Source organism: Scyliorhinus torazame, chromosome 13 (genome assembly GCF_047496885.1).
Source record: "Scyliorhinus torazame isolate Kashiwa2021f chromosome 13, sScyTor2.1, whole genome shotgun sequence".
NCBI lineage: Eukaryota > Metazoa > Chordata > Chondrichthyes > Carcharhiniformes > Scyliorhinidae > Scyliorhinus > Scyliorhinus torazame.
The window spans coordinates 137,320,759-137,336,425 of NC_092719.1; the positions used below are offsets into that span (position 1 = coordinate 137,320,759).

Genomic DNA, 15,667 nt, shown 5'->3' on the forward strand with positions numbered 1-15,667 from the left:
ATGCCGCACAATAATTTTCTCCCCTAAATCCATCATTCTTGTGATCATTTAAGTGAGATTTGGTCTTAACTGTAACAGGCTACTGGGAATCTTGTCCTGTTGTCTCAAAGTCTGGGAAGTGGATTGAGCTTAAAAAAACACTTTTTTTTTTACAGCGAGCCCTGGGAAAGAAAGAGCACCTTAACATAAGTTTGAGCATTTCAGAGATGAAAGCATAGATTGCAAATGCACTGCTGCTTACTTCATAATGCTTGCCACAAAATGCTTCTTACTTTTCTTCTTGTATAGTGTATAGTCTTGTATAGTTTGACAACACCTATGAGACCTTTCTCCCAAATGAAGAACATGCGCTACCAGCGTTTTGAATTTCCCCACCCTCCCCCAAGATCAGATCTCTTCCCCAACCCCCACCCTACCTCCCTGAGCCAGGGGTCAGACAGCCCTGCCCCTAATATTATTACTCCCACGAGCATCTGCAGGATCATTACCTGCATCTGCAGCCTGGTCCGGAGTGCGTCCCATCAAACTTAAAATTAAATTTAATGGATAATCTGTCATTCAAGCTGGGTGATCCGACTGCAAAAAATGCATTCCGTGAAGTCAAAACCCACTAATTTTAGATACCAACCAAAACACCACCCTGCAGTTGATCAAAGCTTTTGGGCCAATGTCTTCTGCAGCCAAATAACGCTCATTCAAAAAGAATTATACCAGGCAAGATTATATACTTACGTTTTGACTGCGGGCTTAATTTTATTTCAGATATTCTGCAAAGGTAAATGTTGCCTTTTTAAAAAATTTGTACATGAGATGTGTATTTCATTGGCGATGTCAACATTTATTACTTATCCCTAGTTGCCCTTGAGAAGATGAGGTTGGGCCACCTTCCTGAATCGTTGTGATTTGTGTGGTGAAATTATCCTTGCAACACTGTTAGGTAGGAAATGCAAGGATTTTGATCCAGTGATGATGAAATAACGGGACGGTGTGTGATTTAGACTGGAATCTGCAGGTGGTAGCATTCTCATGCATCTGCTGCTCATGTTCTCCTCAGTGTTAGAGGTCGTGGGTTCGGGAGGTGCCTTGGATCAAAGATACTTTGGAGAGTTGCTGGTGTACACTGAAGCCATGGTGTTGCAGTTTTTGAGGGAGTAAATGTTGAATATTGCGGATAAGGTGCCAATCAAGCAGAATTTGTGGGGGATGGCATTGAACAGGAAATTAGAAACACATGCAACAACTATGGGTGTCTTTAACCTGCCTATAGATTGGGCAAATCAAATTAGTAACAATACCATAGAGAAGAAATTCCTGGCATCTGTACAGGATGGTTTTCTGAACCAATACATTGAGGAGACAATTCGAGAACAGGCCACCCTAGACTGGGTATCCCCTTGGGGATGATAGAATTCTTCATCAAGATAGAGAGTGATGCAGTTGATTCTGAGACTGAAGACAAAAGGACTGATTAAGCAGGGGAAAATAGAGTACAAAAGCAAGCTTGCAGGGAAAATAAAATTCGACTTTAAAAGCTTCCATTGGTGTGTGAAGAAAAAATGATTGGTGATGGCAAATATAGGTCCCTTACAGTCAGAAACAGGGGAATTTATAATGGGGAACAAAGAAATGACTGACCAACTAAATACATACTTTGGTTCTGTCTTCACAGAGGAGGACACAAATAATGCATGAGAAATATTGGGGAACGCAGGGTTTAGTGAGAGAGAGGGACTGAAGGAAATCAGTATTAATAGGGAAATGGTGTTGGGAAATCGATGAGATTGAAAGATGGGATTACAAGGGCCTGATAATCTACATCCCAGGACATTTAAGGAAGTGGCCCTAGAAATAGTGGATGCAATGGTGGTCAGCTTTCAAGATTCTATAGACTCGGGAACAGTCCGTACAGATTGTGGTGGCTAATGTAACTTCACTATTTAAAAATGGAGTTGTAGAGACAGAACATGGAATTATAGACCAGTCGGCCTGATGTCGTTACTGGTGAGAATGCTGGAGTCCATTACAAAAAAAATATAGGAAGTGGGTTTATGGCCACACTGTGCCCGGAAAGCAGCTTGCCATGGTGCAGTATGGCTGATAGAAGCCGGGAGACCATGGTCCTGGGATCTACCCAGCTCGCTACGCCTCGAGAGATCTAACACAATCTTGCAAGGTATTGTGATATAAATCCTGCCCATTGGGGGCAGGATCACATTTCAGCATATCTGCAGATTTAGTCTCACTTTAATGTGCAGATTCCCGAGTTACCCAAGGTATAGAATCAATCCCCTTCGCTTCGGAGATCTGGGTTAGTGCCGTCAGTACTGGTTTCCAGAAAGTGGGACCAGATGGAACCGCACTTGTGGTGGTCTCCAGGGGAGTGGAGGCCCCCAGGTGCATGCCCTTTGAGAGGGTGGCACCCTTGCACTGCTGTTGCCACTTGGGTATCCTGGCAATGCCAGCCTGGCACCCTGGCAATACCACCCAGCAAGGTGCCCAGGTGTCACTGAAACTGGCAGGGACACATCCAGGGTGCCAAGTTGGCACTGCTAAGGTGCCAAGCTGGCATTTTTTGTGTGCTGTTGATCAGGTTGGGGTGCCCTGTGAGGGAGTTGATGGGGGGTGGGCGGGGGTGGGTGGGGGTGGGGGAGGGGGTGCCGTGGACCCTCCCATAGTGCTTTGAGGCTTGGGGGGACCTCATTGAGGGCCTCTGAGATCAATGGCATCCCAATCTCCCGGGGTGGGGGGGTGGGGGGGTGGGTGGGGGGGTGGGTGGGGGAGGGGGTGCCGTGGACCCTCCCATAGTGCTTTGAGGCTTGGGGGACCTCATTGGGGGCCTCTGAGATCAATGGCATCCCAATCTCCCGCTACACTGAGGAGTTCCAGCGAGCGGAGCTCCTCAGGGCACAAAACTGGGCTATGTGCGACCTCGTCCACACGTTACCATTGAGGCCCCCCTATCAAATTTGGGTGGTATTTCATAGCCTTGTGTTTCTCAGTGCTGTGAACGCTAGGAACCATGCGGATAAACATGCTCGCTATGGGACATTGTTCCCTTTTCGTAAAATCATGCCCTTAATAGCAGAGCACTTGGAAAAAGTGCTCTGGATTCATGAAAGGGAAATCATGCTTGACAAACCTACTGGACTTCTCCGAGGATGTAAATAGTAGAGTTGGTGAGAAGGACTAGTGGATGTGGTGTATTTGGACTTTGGGTCCTCTAAATGAGATAGCATGTAAAATTAAAGGGCATGGGATTGAGGATAGTATATTGAGAGGGACAGAAAACTTGTTGGCAGGCAGGAAACAAAGAGTGGGCAAGCAGTGAATAGTGGGGTACCACAGGGATCAGTGCTGGGGACTCAGCTATTCACAATTTGATAATTTAGATGAGGGAACTAAATGTAATATCTCCAAATTTGCAGATGACATAAAGCTGGATGGGAGGTTGAGCTGTGAGGAGGATGCAGAGATGATTCAGTCTGATTCGGAAAAGTTGAATGAGTCGGTGAATGCATGGCCGATGCAGTATAACTTGGATGAATGTGATCTTATCCATTTTGGTAGCAAAAACAGGAAGGCAGATTATTATCTGAATGGCTATAGATAGAGAGAGGGGAATGTGCAACGAGACCTGGGTGCACTCGTACACGAGCTGGTGGTGGAAAGCATGCAGGTGCAACAGGCAGCAAAGACGGCAAATGGCATGTTGGCCTTCATAGTGAGAGGATTCGGGACATCTGGACTCGAAATGTTAGCTCTTTTCTCTCCCTACAGATGCTGCCAGACCTGCTAAGATTTTCCAGCATTTTCTTTTTGGTTTCAGATTCCAGCATCCGCAGTAATTTCCTTTTATCCAGCTATTTGGGACAGGGTTTCAGTTGTGTGAATGTGCCTTCCTGTTTTTGCTACCAAAGTGGATAAGCTCACATTTATCCAAATTATACTGCATCTGCCATGCATTTGCCCACTTATTACTAAGATATGGTTCAATGTGGACCTAGCCCAGCAGGATTCCCAGACAGCGGGGTTCGCCACCATTGACGGGATGCCCCGGGTCCAGGGAATGATTTATGGGATGCATGTCACCCCAGGGGCACCTGCAGATGACATGACACTCTGCACAAACTGAAAGGGGTTCCACTCAATGAATGTTCAGCTGATATGTGACCATCAGCTGCGCATTATACGCATCTGCGCCTGATACACGGGCAGTGTGCATGACGCCTTAATCCTGACACACTTGACGATGCCTGACCTATACAAACCTCCCCCTGGCTGGGGTGATTTGGCCCCTGGATTACCACTGCGCTCGTGGCTGATGCTGCTGATCTGGAGGCCGCAGACCGACGAGGAGACCCATTACAATGATGCCAGGAGTGTGATCGAGCAGTACTTCTGCCTCCTGAAGATGCGGTTCAGGTGTGTAGACCGCTCTGGAGAGATCCTCCAGTATGATGCTGAGAGGGTCACCCTCATCATAGTGGCCTGCTGCGTGCTCTGTGACATCGCGCAGCAGAGAGGCCACATGCTGGAGGAGAAGGAGGAACGGCAGTTCTCGTCAGACGATGAGAATGCTGGGTTGGGTGAGGATGGACAGGACATGGGGCCCAGGCAGGCATGGGAGGCCGCACAACGTGTCCGCCAGGCCAACGCACATGGGATTCTCTGATCGCCTCGAGATTCACCAGCTGGTGGGGGGGTGCTGGCCAGGGGCATGGCCACCACATCCCACAAACACCCCCCTTCATGCCCCCCCCGGCCACCTAACCCCCTGTGTTATACATAACTGCCGCAATAGCGGGTGCGGGCCCTGGATTAGCAGTATCAGCGTTTCTGGTCCATGGTGTGGAGGACGATGAGAACCCTCTCTGCAGTGCTCCACAGCGTTAGACAATGTCTAATGGTTGCAGTTTTCACTGTCCAACTTAGTGATCCCTGCTTGCGAGCTGGTCATTCCATCACACAGTCCCATCAAATCCCTGGGGTGACGGTGGTGGGGACTGCCGGGGTGGGGAGTGTTGAGGGGAGGGTTGCCCAGGCCAACCACAACATCTGCTCATCCCACCCAAAAAAACATCCAACCATTACACCCCCCCCCCACCCCCCAGCCTGGCCATCCCAGACCAGCCCACCCCTCACACCCATCTGACAGAGCACCAAGGCAGGTTGCAACAGTGTGGTGTTTAATGTGACAATGTATATACAGATTTGTGCCCTCAGCACTATAACTAAACTGTGTCCTGCGCCCGTACCAACATAAGTAATATCTAACCTTTTGGCCTTACGGGTCCTCACGCTATATCTTGGTGGATCCCCAGCAGGAGTGGAGGCGCCTTTCTGCGATTCCCGCCCTGCGACATGGGTCCCCGTTGGCGGGTGTCTTCTTGTGACCGGCCCTGGATAGGACCGGTTGCTGCTCGGTGTCCCAAGTGGCGTGGTGCCACCCTGTTCCATCCGCTGGCCACCAAATGCACCAGGGAGAGGAGGGGCGGGGAGGGGGAGTCTGTGGTGCTGTGGTGTTCCGGCCCCTCTCCTGTGGGAGGCCCCATCACCTCCTCCTCCCTAGGGGTGCCTAATGGCCCCGAAATATTACATGGGACAGGGGTGCGAGCAGACCTAACCGCCGAGGCTCCCCCGCCATCTGACACTGCCAATCCTGGAGACCACCTTTGGTCTTGACCAGAATCTGCAAGCTCACGGCCATGGAGCACAACGAGTGGCCCATCTCCGTCTGGGACTGTACCCCATCACCCATTGACTGTGCGATCATCTTCTGGATTTGTGTCACATCAGCCAGTGACTGCACCATCTTCCTCTGGGACCGGGCCACCTACCTCTGTGTCTGCGCTAGGTCGGCCAGCGCCTGGGCAATGCCGCTGATGTTCTCAGCCCCCTGTGACTGGGCCACGCACAGAAGCGCCGCTGCAATTTCCGGGTGGCTCTAGCACATGATTACTTATGAGGTGGCAACCTTGGCCTGGATCTCGGCCAGCGCCCGCACAGAATGTCCCAGGCCATGGATATGCTGATCCATAGCCAAAACTGTCCCCGCAATGCCTCGACTGCGGATGCCACCCAAGCAGTGTTGGCCTGGGTGGCACGCAAGGGCAGCACCACCTCCTGCTCCAGCATACGGTTGGACTCCTCTAACTGCACCTGCAGGTGCTGGATGCTCGCCGACAACATCTCATGTAGTCCCTGGCTCTGTGACTGCACCTCGACAATTGATGAAACCCATCTGGACAGCAACTAGTTCCTGGGGTCGGCTCTCCTTCCGACCTTCTGCCACCTCGGGGAGTTCCTACCTTCACCTGCTGTACCAGTTCAGCTGTGTGGTGCGTACCAGAGAGTGTCCCAGGAGTCCCTTCACGAAAGTGACCAACCGAGGTGAGTGTCTCTCGGATGGCGGAGGGTGTTGGACACAGCTGTGATGGGAAGCCAGTGTCATCCTCGAACTCGAGCTCCAGGTTGTCCTGCGTCTCGGGTGGAGGGCTGATGTCCGAGCTGCTCTCATCATCGCTTCTTGGCTCATGTCGGGGGGTGGGGGGAGGTGCCTCTGGCTGTGGCATTGGCTGGGGTGGGGACATCAAATGGACCCATGAGTTTGAGGGGGAAGCAGGTGTGGTGGGGGTGAACTTGTGGTTGGGGGTGTGAGTGGGGGTGGTGTAGGGTGAGGGCGGTGTGCTAGGGAGGGTAGTATGGGGGTGAGGGTGTGGGTGGGGGTGAGGGTGGTGTGAGGGTGGGGGGGAGGAGGTGGTGAGGGTGAGAGTGGTGTGGGGGTGGTGTTGGCGAGGGTTTGACATGCGTGTCACGGAAACTGCAATTCAGCAGGGTATCACTTCCTCGCCCGTGGCCGAACTTCACCCTGACGACCTCCCTTTCCTCTGGGCCGCCGACCATGTCCAGGGCCCTCTGCTCTGACATAGTGAGGGGCCACAGGTCCAGCGGTCCCCCTCCAATTTTCTCCCATTCCCGGCGGTTATGGGTGGCCTTCTCCTGGGGGGGTGGGGGGGGGGGGCTTCTCCTGGGGGGGTGGGGGGCGCGGTTATGGGCGGACTTCTCCGGGGGGGGGGGGGGGGCCGCAAAGAACTGGAAACTGGAAAACTGGAAACGACAGTGTTTGACAGTCTAACGCGTGCAGCACAAGGGGTGGGTAGCTGGTGGCCTCAATGGCTAGGGCACTCGGCCATGGCGGCCAGTACCGGTGTAGGCATGTGGTGCAGGGTGGGGGTTCGGCCATCCTCTGAGTTGGGGGGATGGTAGGGTTCCGAGTGTGTGGGACAGGGGTTAGTGCCAGGGGCACAGTGTCGCCTACTCACCCTGGCCGCCCTGAGGAGTTTGTGCAGTTTCTTCTGGCACAGCTGGCCGGTCCTAACGGTGTTATCCACGGCGCTGATCACCTCTGCCACCTGCAACCAGACACGGCGACCAGCGGCGGATCTTCCCGGGTCGGGGTACAGGGTCATCCACCTCTCCTCCACCGTGTCCAGCAGGGTATCCAGCTCGGCGTCAGTGAAGCGTGGAGCTGCTCTCCTTGCTGCCATCCTGTTGGCTGGGATTGTGTGTGTGGGGAGTGAAATGTGTATATGCAGCTGCATCTTGTCAGCCTCCTGAGTGTCAATCACGGACCCGGCGAATCCTGAACTATTTCTCATTGGAATCGATTGTGTTCCATGTGGCGCTGATGCTCACCCCTCAGCAGTAGCTGAATCAGTCCAGGTGTTGGGCCAGCTTTGCTGTTGTGGTGCTCCACGGATTCTGCGCCAGCGTCAACACTTAGTCTCAGAAATGAATAATCCAGCCCATGACTAATTACAATACGAAGAGGATTCAGTGTAATAGTATACTATGTTCTTCCATGGTTCAGCCCCACCATTGGCTCCAGTGATGGCCACACATGATGGGGGCAACCATCTTCTCCATTGAGGTGCGGATGTGCATTTGTGCCACTCCCCTGCTAATTAACTGCTCATGTGCCAACTTGTCCTGAAAGAGTGAGGGAAGTGTGCTACTGAGTGTGTTACAATGTGTTCAAATGATATGGCTGTGCCGGTTGAACAGTTAGCAGTTTGTACAGTCTCTGAGATGTGGGTGCGAAACTTGCAGCTACGCTAAGTGTAAGGTGAAGCTGTGAATATTTGGTTAAAGTCCTGATTGCTTCATGGGTGATAGTGGTTGTTGGGAAGTGATTGATGAAGATGTGATGTATTGAAGAGTGTGAGAGCATGATTCAGTTGATGAAATATGATATTTGAAATTTACTGACCTTCACCACTTGTGTGTGTTCTTTTGAGATTTTTGCAGCATGCATCCAGGTCTTCACTTTTTTCATTGACGACCAAGGATATCTGCTTTGACTGTCTCCAGAAAGCTTCTTTGCAGAACATCATGGCCCTATGGGTAGATAACATCTCTCCTCCTTTTTACCTCATCTAGCAAGAGATTCAGTGCATCTTTGGAGAACCCTGGATCTTGGTTAACTCTCCTTTCTTTATGGTCTGGATTTTTAGTAATTGAATGGAAATTCCACCAGCAATCCAGGTGGGATTTGAACCCCTGTCACCAGAGCATTGCCTGGGCCTCTGGATTACTCGTCCAGTATCAGTACCGTTATGCCACCATCTCCCAACGCTAACTCCAGGCAGCAACCACACAAATTCACAAGCAGCACCAAATCTTCATGCTGCCGGCATCCACTGCAACAAGCATAAGTTAATTGTGCATTGCACTCCCTGTGCCTTTTTTCAGTGCTGTCCAACTTAACCCCCTCAGTGCCTGTAACAGGGGAGGGAATTCTCCACCTGCAGGCGGAACGGAGAATCCGGCCGGTGGAGAATACTTCTCAGGATTTCAAAAGAAAATATTGAATATAGGAAATCAATTTTCAATTAACAACTAATTATTCATGTATTCTGAAAATGAACCTGGAATTGAAAACAGTTAAAATGGCAATTTTCTAAAGTATGAAGCTATTAAAGCATGGCAAATTGCTGATAGTTAAAGTGCTGAATATTTACAAATGAATGATTGGGCAACATACGCTCTGCTTTTTTGTACTTTTGTAGTTTAATAATTATAACAATTGGAATAATGAATAATAATTAAAGTGAATAAGAAATTGTTGAACATCAGGAGAACGAGGCTGTGTGAACCAACCATGTATTTAGTGACAGACAGCTATAACTTGAGTTTTATTTTTCTTCAGCAGTTACTTGTTGATTTGCGTTCATCTGTTGACTTTGTTTTAAAGTTTTGTGTCTTGTGCTTTCTCATGCTAACATTTTTTTCCATCTGGCTTGTGCTCTCATTCTATTATTTGATATCTGGAGTGGGCATTTTTCATTTCCACTAACTTTACATAATATGACCGATCCTCTTGTTCTTTTTCCAGCTATCCCTCGATTTCCAAAAGAGAGTGCAAAGCGGATTGAGGTTGAGGAAGGCGATCCTGTGGTGTTACAATGCGATCCTCCCAGTGGGCCATCTCCATTAAATATTTATTGGATGACCAGTAGTAAGTACTGCCTTTTATAATATATATATATATAACAGCAGATTCCATCTAGCTGTTAAACTAAATTGTTACATTTAGTCTGTATGACACATTCTATCTTTGGTTGGCCTCGGTGGCAATTTTCACCAATGTCCTATTAAAGTACTAAAATGTAAAGGGAATGGTCAAGGAAGGTCATCACTTTTTAATTTTGCAGTCATTTGGCTGTAAAACGTGTCATTCTAAAATTATATTGATGACTTGATTGATTCTTTTTGGGTATGTAAAACATTACATTGTAGAGGTAGGTATATACAAACTCTTTTGTCGCAGTAAATCATGAGACAATAATAATAACCTTTATTAGTGTCACAAGTAGGCTTACATGATCACTGCAATGAAGTTACTGTGAAAATGCCTTGGTCGCCACACTCCGGCGCCTGTTCAGGTACACTGAGGGAGAATTCAGAATGTCTAATTCACCTAACAAGCATGTCCTTCAGGATTTGAGGGAGGAAACCGGAGCACCCAGAGAAAACCCCTCAGATACGAGGATAACGTGCAGACTCCGCACAGACAGTGACCCAAGCCGGGAATCAAACCCGGCGTTGGTCCCTGGCTCTGTGAAGCAACAGTGCTAATCACTGTGCTACCGGGCCGCCCATCTGAGACTGAGACAATACAATTTTAAAAAGAAAACACAATAATGCAGAAGTAAGCACAGGTTTTGGCTCATGGAAGCAATACAAGGAACAACAAAAGGTGACAAACAGGAACTATGAAAAGTCAGAACAAAATAAAACGTGCATTGGGCATCAAGATCAATGCAAAAGTCTTCTACAATTACATTAGGCAACAGAGCATGGCCGGTACTCCTTGAAAACTGATAATAGTGATATTGTAAAGGAGGAGAAGGAAAGAGTGGACATGTTGAGTAGTTGCTTTGTGGCAATATAACTGCAACGCAAGGGGTTTGCACATTAGAGATTCCAGGAATGAATGAAACAGGAATGAAGAAAATAACAGCACTGAAGGGTGACTAATCCCAAGCAGTGGATAGTTTTCATCTCAGAGTTTTCAAGGAAGGTAGTAAGAACTTTGTGAATATTCAATTTCTAATCTTCCAAAGTTCTCTTGATGGGTGAACTATTCCTTTGGATTGGAAAATTGTGCGTGTCATCTGCTATTTAAGAAAAGTGAGGAAGAGTATCCAAAGAAGTATTGAGAAGCCAGCCTAACATCTATTGTTGGGAAATTACAGGAAGCTATAATTAAGGGTCCAGTGTCCTTTATTGAAATGTTCAGCTGCTAAGAGAGATCCTTATGGAATTGTATGTCATACCTGACATTCAGAATGATACCTGGACTCTTAAGGGTTAAGCTATGAAGAAAGGTTACAGAAACTTGAGTTTCATTCCGTGGAATTTAGAAAGTTAATGGGTGATTTGATAGAAATTTTCAAGATACTCATGGGAACTGGTAGGGTGGATGGAGAGTACCTATTTCCACTTTTATTTTGGAAAGTCCAGGACCAGAGGTTGGAGTGTAAAAATTAGAGCCAGACCTTTAAAGAGTGAAATTAGGAAACGGTTCTACACACAAAGGGTGGAACTCTCTTCCTCAAATGGCAATTGATGGACCAAGAGCTGGGAGGTGGAATTAGATTGGATAGCTCTTTTGCAACCAGAACAGACAGGATGAGCTGAATGGCCATCTGTGTTGTGAATCTTTCTATGTTTCAATTAAATGTTCATTTGAATTGGAGATTGAATTTAGTTAACTAAAAAAACCAAGGGAAATGGAGCAAAAGTGGGTGCATGCAGGCAGGTTGCAGATTAGTTATGATCTCATTGAATAGTGGAACAGGCTGGAGGAGCTAAATATTCCTACCCTGCTCCTATGTTTCAATGTTCTGAAAAAGTCTACACCTATTTCAGGCAAAGTCTAGTTCACACTTCATGATCTTACAAGTACTTCAGTGATGAGATTCTTGAAGTAACTGGTAACAATTAAGAACATAGGATTTAGGAACACGAGGAAACCACTCAGCACTTCAAGCTTGCCTCGTCATTCAATGTGAGCATAGCTGATTTGATTGTGGTCTCAACTCTATTTTCCGAACCAGCCTTCCATAACCCCCAACTCAATTATATATCAAGAATATATCTAACTCAGCCTTAATAGATTCAATGACCCAGCCTCCATTGCTTTCTGGGGAACAGGGGCGAAATTCTCCCCCAACGGCGGGATGTCCGCCGACTGGCGCCAAAGACGGCGCCAATCAGACGGGCATCGCGCCGGCCCAAAGGTGTGGAATGCTCCGCATCTTTGGCGGCCTAGCCCCAACATTGAGGGGCTAGGCCGACGTCGGAGGGATTTCTGCCCCGCCAGCTGGCGGAAATGGCGTTTGTTGCCCCGCCAGCTGGCGCGGAAATGCAGCGCATGCGCGGGAGCGTCAGCGGCCGCTGTCAGTTTCCCGCGCATGCGCAGTGGGGAGAGTCTCTTCCGCCTCCGCCATGGTGGAGGCCGTAGCGGAGGCGGAAGGTGGGCCCCGATCGCGGGCCAGGCCACCGTGGGGGCACCCCCCGGGGTCAGATTGCCCCGCGCACCCCCCAGGACCCCGGAGCCCGCCCACGCCGCCTGGTCCCGCCGGTAAATACCAGGTTTGATTTACGCCGGCGGGACAGGCAATTTCTGGACGGGACTTCGGCCCATCCGGGCCGGAGAATCCAGCGGGGGGTCCCGCCAACCGGCGCGGCCCGATTCCCGCCCCCGCCCAATCTCCGGTACTGGAGACTTCGGCGGGGGCAGGATTCACGGCAGCCAACGGCCATTCTCCGACCCGGCGGGGGGTCGGAGAATGACGCCCCAGCTTTCCACAGGCTAATTAATTACCCGTTGAGAGAAATGAATTCTCCTTGCAACTGTCTTGAAAGGGGGATCTCTTATCTTGAAACTCTGTCCCCAATTCCAGTCTCCCCACAACTGGCATCATCCTCCTGGTGTTTACCCTCTCGAGTTCCCTTAGGATCTTGTATGTTTTGATAAGATCATCTCTCATTTTTCTAACCTCCAATTTGTCTAAACCCCATCCTGTTCAACTTTTCTTCATAAGATAAGCCTTTCATCCCAGGACTGAGTCAAGTGGACCTTCTTCGTACTGCTTCAAATGCATTATGTATCTTTTTCAAATAAGGAGACCAAAACTGGACACAATATTCCAGATGTGGTCTCATCAGGCCCATGTACAACTGCTGTAAGGGCACTGTGATTTTCAATTGGGCGGCACGGTAGCACAATGGTTAGCACTATTGCTTCACAGTGCCAGGGTCCCAGGTTTGATTTCCAGCTTGGGTCAGAACGGGGTCTGCACATTCTCCCCGTGTCTGCGTGGGTTTCCTCCGAGTGCTCCGGTTTCCTCCCACAAGTACCGAAAGACATGCTGTTAGGTAATTTGAACCTTCTGAATTCTCCCTCTGTGTCCCCGAACAGGCACAGGAATGTGGCGACTAGGGCCTTTTCACAGTAACTTCATTGCAGTGTGAATGTAAGTCTTCTTGTGACAATAAAGATTATTATTATAAGATTATTTGATTAAAAAAAAACATTGATTACCTGCCTTTTTTGGTCTTGCCATCCATGGTATATAATAGGCAAATTGTGTTGACACCAACATGTTTGCTTGGGGCCTGGCTTTGCTGACATAAAGATTGGAGTTCTTCAAAGTATGGTTGCAATGCAATGATGAAAAATTAGCATACCAGAGAGATGAGGTTAATTGACCACTTGCATTTATTTTAATTGTTGTTGACTTTCTTTTAACGACATAACCATGTCCCAAAATAAACAACTCTATTCCAGATTTATAGTAATAATTGTGTTTTAGAAAGTCAAACGTAATCACATTCATAAAAATTAGTTTTTCATGAATTCTAGTTATAACTCATTGATATTATTTGAATAATTGTATGACCAATTGTTGGGGTGGAAAACATAGGTGTATTATAGATTGCTGAAAGGAAGTTAGGAAAAGGCGGGGTTTATTAACAAATCACCATGTTCAATAAAAATTATGATTTCATAGAAGTTCTTTATTTTTCAGAGATACAACGCATACAGCAGAACAGCAGAGCTTCCCAGGGGCTAAACGGAGATCTTTACTTTTCAAATGTCCAGTCAAGTGATAATCGGAATGACTACCTTTGTTTTGCACAGTTATCCAGAACAAGAACAATTGCACAGAAAGAACCCATTAGTCTGATTGTGAAACCATGTAAGTTTTCATTCTTTCCGTAACTAAACAGAAATAAACAAAACATAGACCTATCATCTCAAAATAAAAGGATATGGCTGTGGTTGTGAGGAAAATGAACAGCAACAAACAGGATACAAGGGGGAGATATTAGAAATGCCAACTTAGTAAAATATATATGATAATGAAATGTTGCGGGCTTTGATGATATCAGTTCTTGATGTCTTGTAGAACTGCATACATTCCGTCTTCATAGAATCATAGAACTTGCGGCGCAGAAGGAGGCCATTCGGCCCATCGAGACTGCACCAGCTCTTGGAAAGAGCACCATACCCAAGGTCCGCACCTCCACCCTATCCCCATAACCCAGTAACTCCACCCAACACTAAGGGCAATTTTGGACACTAAGGGCAATTTATCATGGCCAATCCACCTAACCTGCACATCTTTGGACTGTGGGAGGAAACCGGAGCACCCGGAGGAAACCCACGCACACACGGGGAGGATGTGCAGACTCCGCACAGACAGTGACCCAAGCCGGAATCGAACCTGGGACCCTGGAGCTGTGAAGCAATTGTGCTATCCACAATGCTACCGTGCTTGATTAAATTATTTTCCTTCCATCTAGACCATTCATGAAACCAATGGGCCACTCCATTCTGTCAGATTTTTTGAACCTGGCCAATGTTCAGCACAACTGCTCCTGTGTTGAGTCATCCTGAAAATCCTCTTATCACACAGCTATGAGAATGATTTTCAACTGTTCAGTTATTTATTTTAGACCCAAATAAACTGATGTCTTTAGGTGATCCCTAGGACTACTTGGGACAGAGATTGCAAATACCACTATTCCTTCAATTATTTCCAGGCCTTTGAGATACAAGGACATGCCTCTAACATGCATAAGGGTGACTTCATCATCATTATATTACCTGTGTTTATGCGTACAATATGTGCTTTTCTATGCAACCTATTGTCCAGCAGGCCTCTCCACAGTACCTTCTACTGAATAAGTTTATGATAACCATCACGCACTAAAGGACTTGTCCAATCTTGGTATGCTTTAGGGAATCACCTTTTTCTTTGCTCTTCTGTCTTTGGAATATCCTCTTCCTGCAAATGATCTCTTTGTACAATCCCATCAGCTGCACAATGTCTCATGCTTTGATTGTCCCAGATTTTAGACAATTTTTACAACTTCTAAATTGCTTTTATTCAGATGTTATCGCTGGGCACTTGAATTTTTGGAAAGATAAGTACAGATTTTAACCTGGCCGCTATATATGCAAATTGGCATTAACTTCTCTTAGCTATGACTCCAGGATGCTCACCTCTTGAATTGAGCTGGTAAAATTGAACATTTTAAAGTTTCGATTAAGAACACTATGTTCTCTTGTCTTTAGCAGGTCAGTCAAAAAATCAGTAACACTTGAGATTATCAATCAGTGGAAATATTTTGTTTCACCAAGTGTTTTTTTCAGAATATTACTTTTCTCTCTGAAAGAAAAAACACCCAAGCCAGTGGTGGTTGCGTTTCCCCACTATAAGACCTCTGCATCCCAGCTATTCCCAGGTGAGAATTCATGTCCCCCAATAACCTAAAGGTACCACATAATGGAAGAAATGGGCTGCACAGAACAACTGGTTGTTGTTGGGAACATTAGTGAGGATTTCCTTTCATACAAGATATTCACCATTTTTCAACTCTGGATATGTGAAAAAAAATCAAGTAGCAGGTGGAGGATTTTCCTTGTGTGGATTTTTAAAAAATTTGCATCGAAAGGTTTCCCTCAATTGTGGAAAGCAGGATTCATCTGACTCAATTCCAGAGAACGAGATTGCTTTAACAATATGTTCACCTCAAAGTGACCAATCATTCGATTATAGCTTTTCTCTACCCACATACTTAAACTGGGCTG

General features: G+C 47.4%; 1 protein-coding gene across 13 annotated transcripts in view; it reads left to right on the forward strand.

Moving 5' to 3' along the window:
• chl1b (cell adhesion molecule L1-like b) overlaps positions 1-15,667 on the forward strand; it is a 1,336,546-nt gene that overhangs the window by 633,060 nt on the left and 687,819 nt on the right. For all 13 annotated transcript variants that reach the window (XM_072472185.1, XM_072472186.1, XM_072472184.1 and 10 more), the window contains 2 exons: positions 9,395-9,517; positions 13,599-13,769. In XM_072472185.1, coding sequence (XP_072328286.1) covers positions 9,395-9,517; positions 13,599-13,769 — 294 coding nt within the window. The remainder of the gene's footprint in view (positions 1-9,394; positions 9,518-13,598; positions 13,770-15,667) is intronic.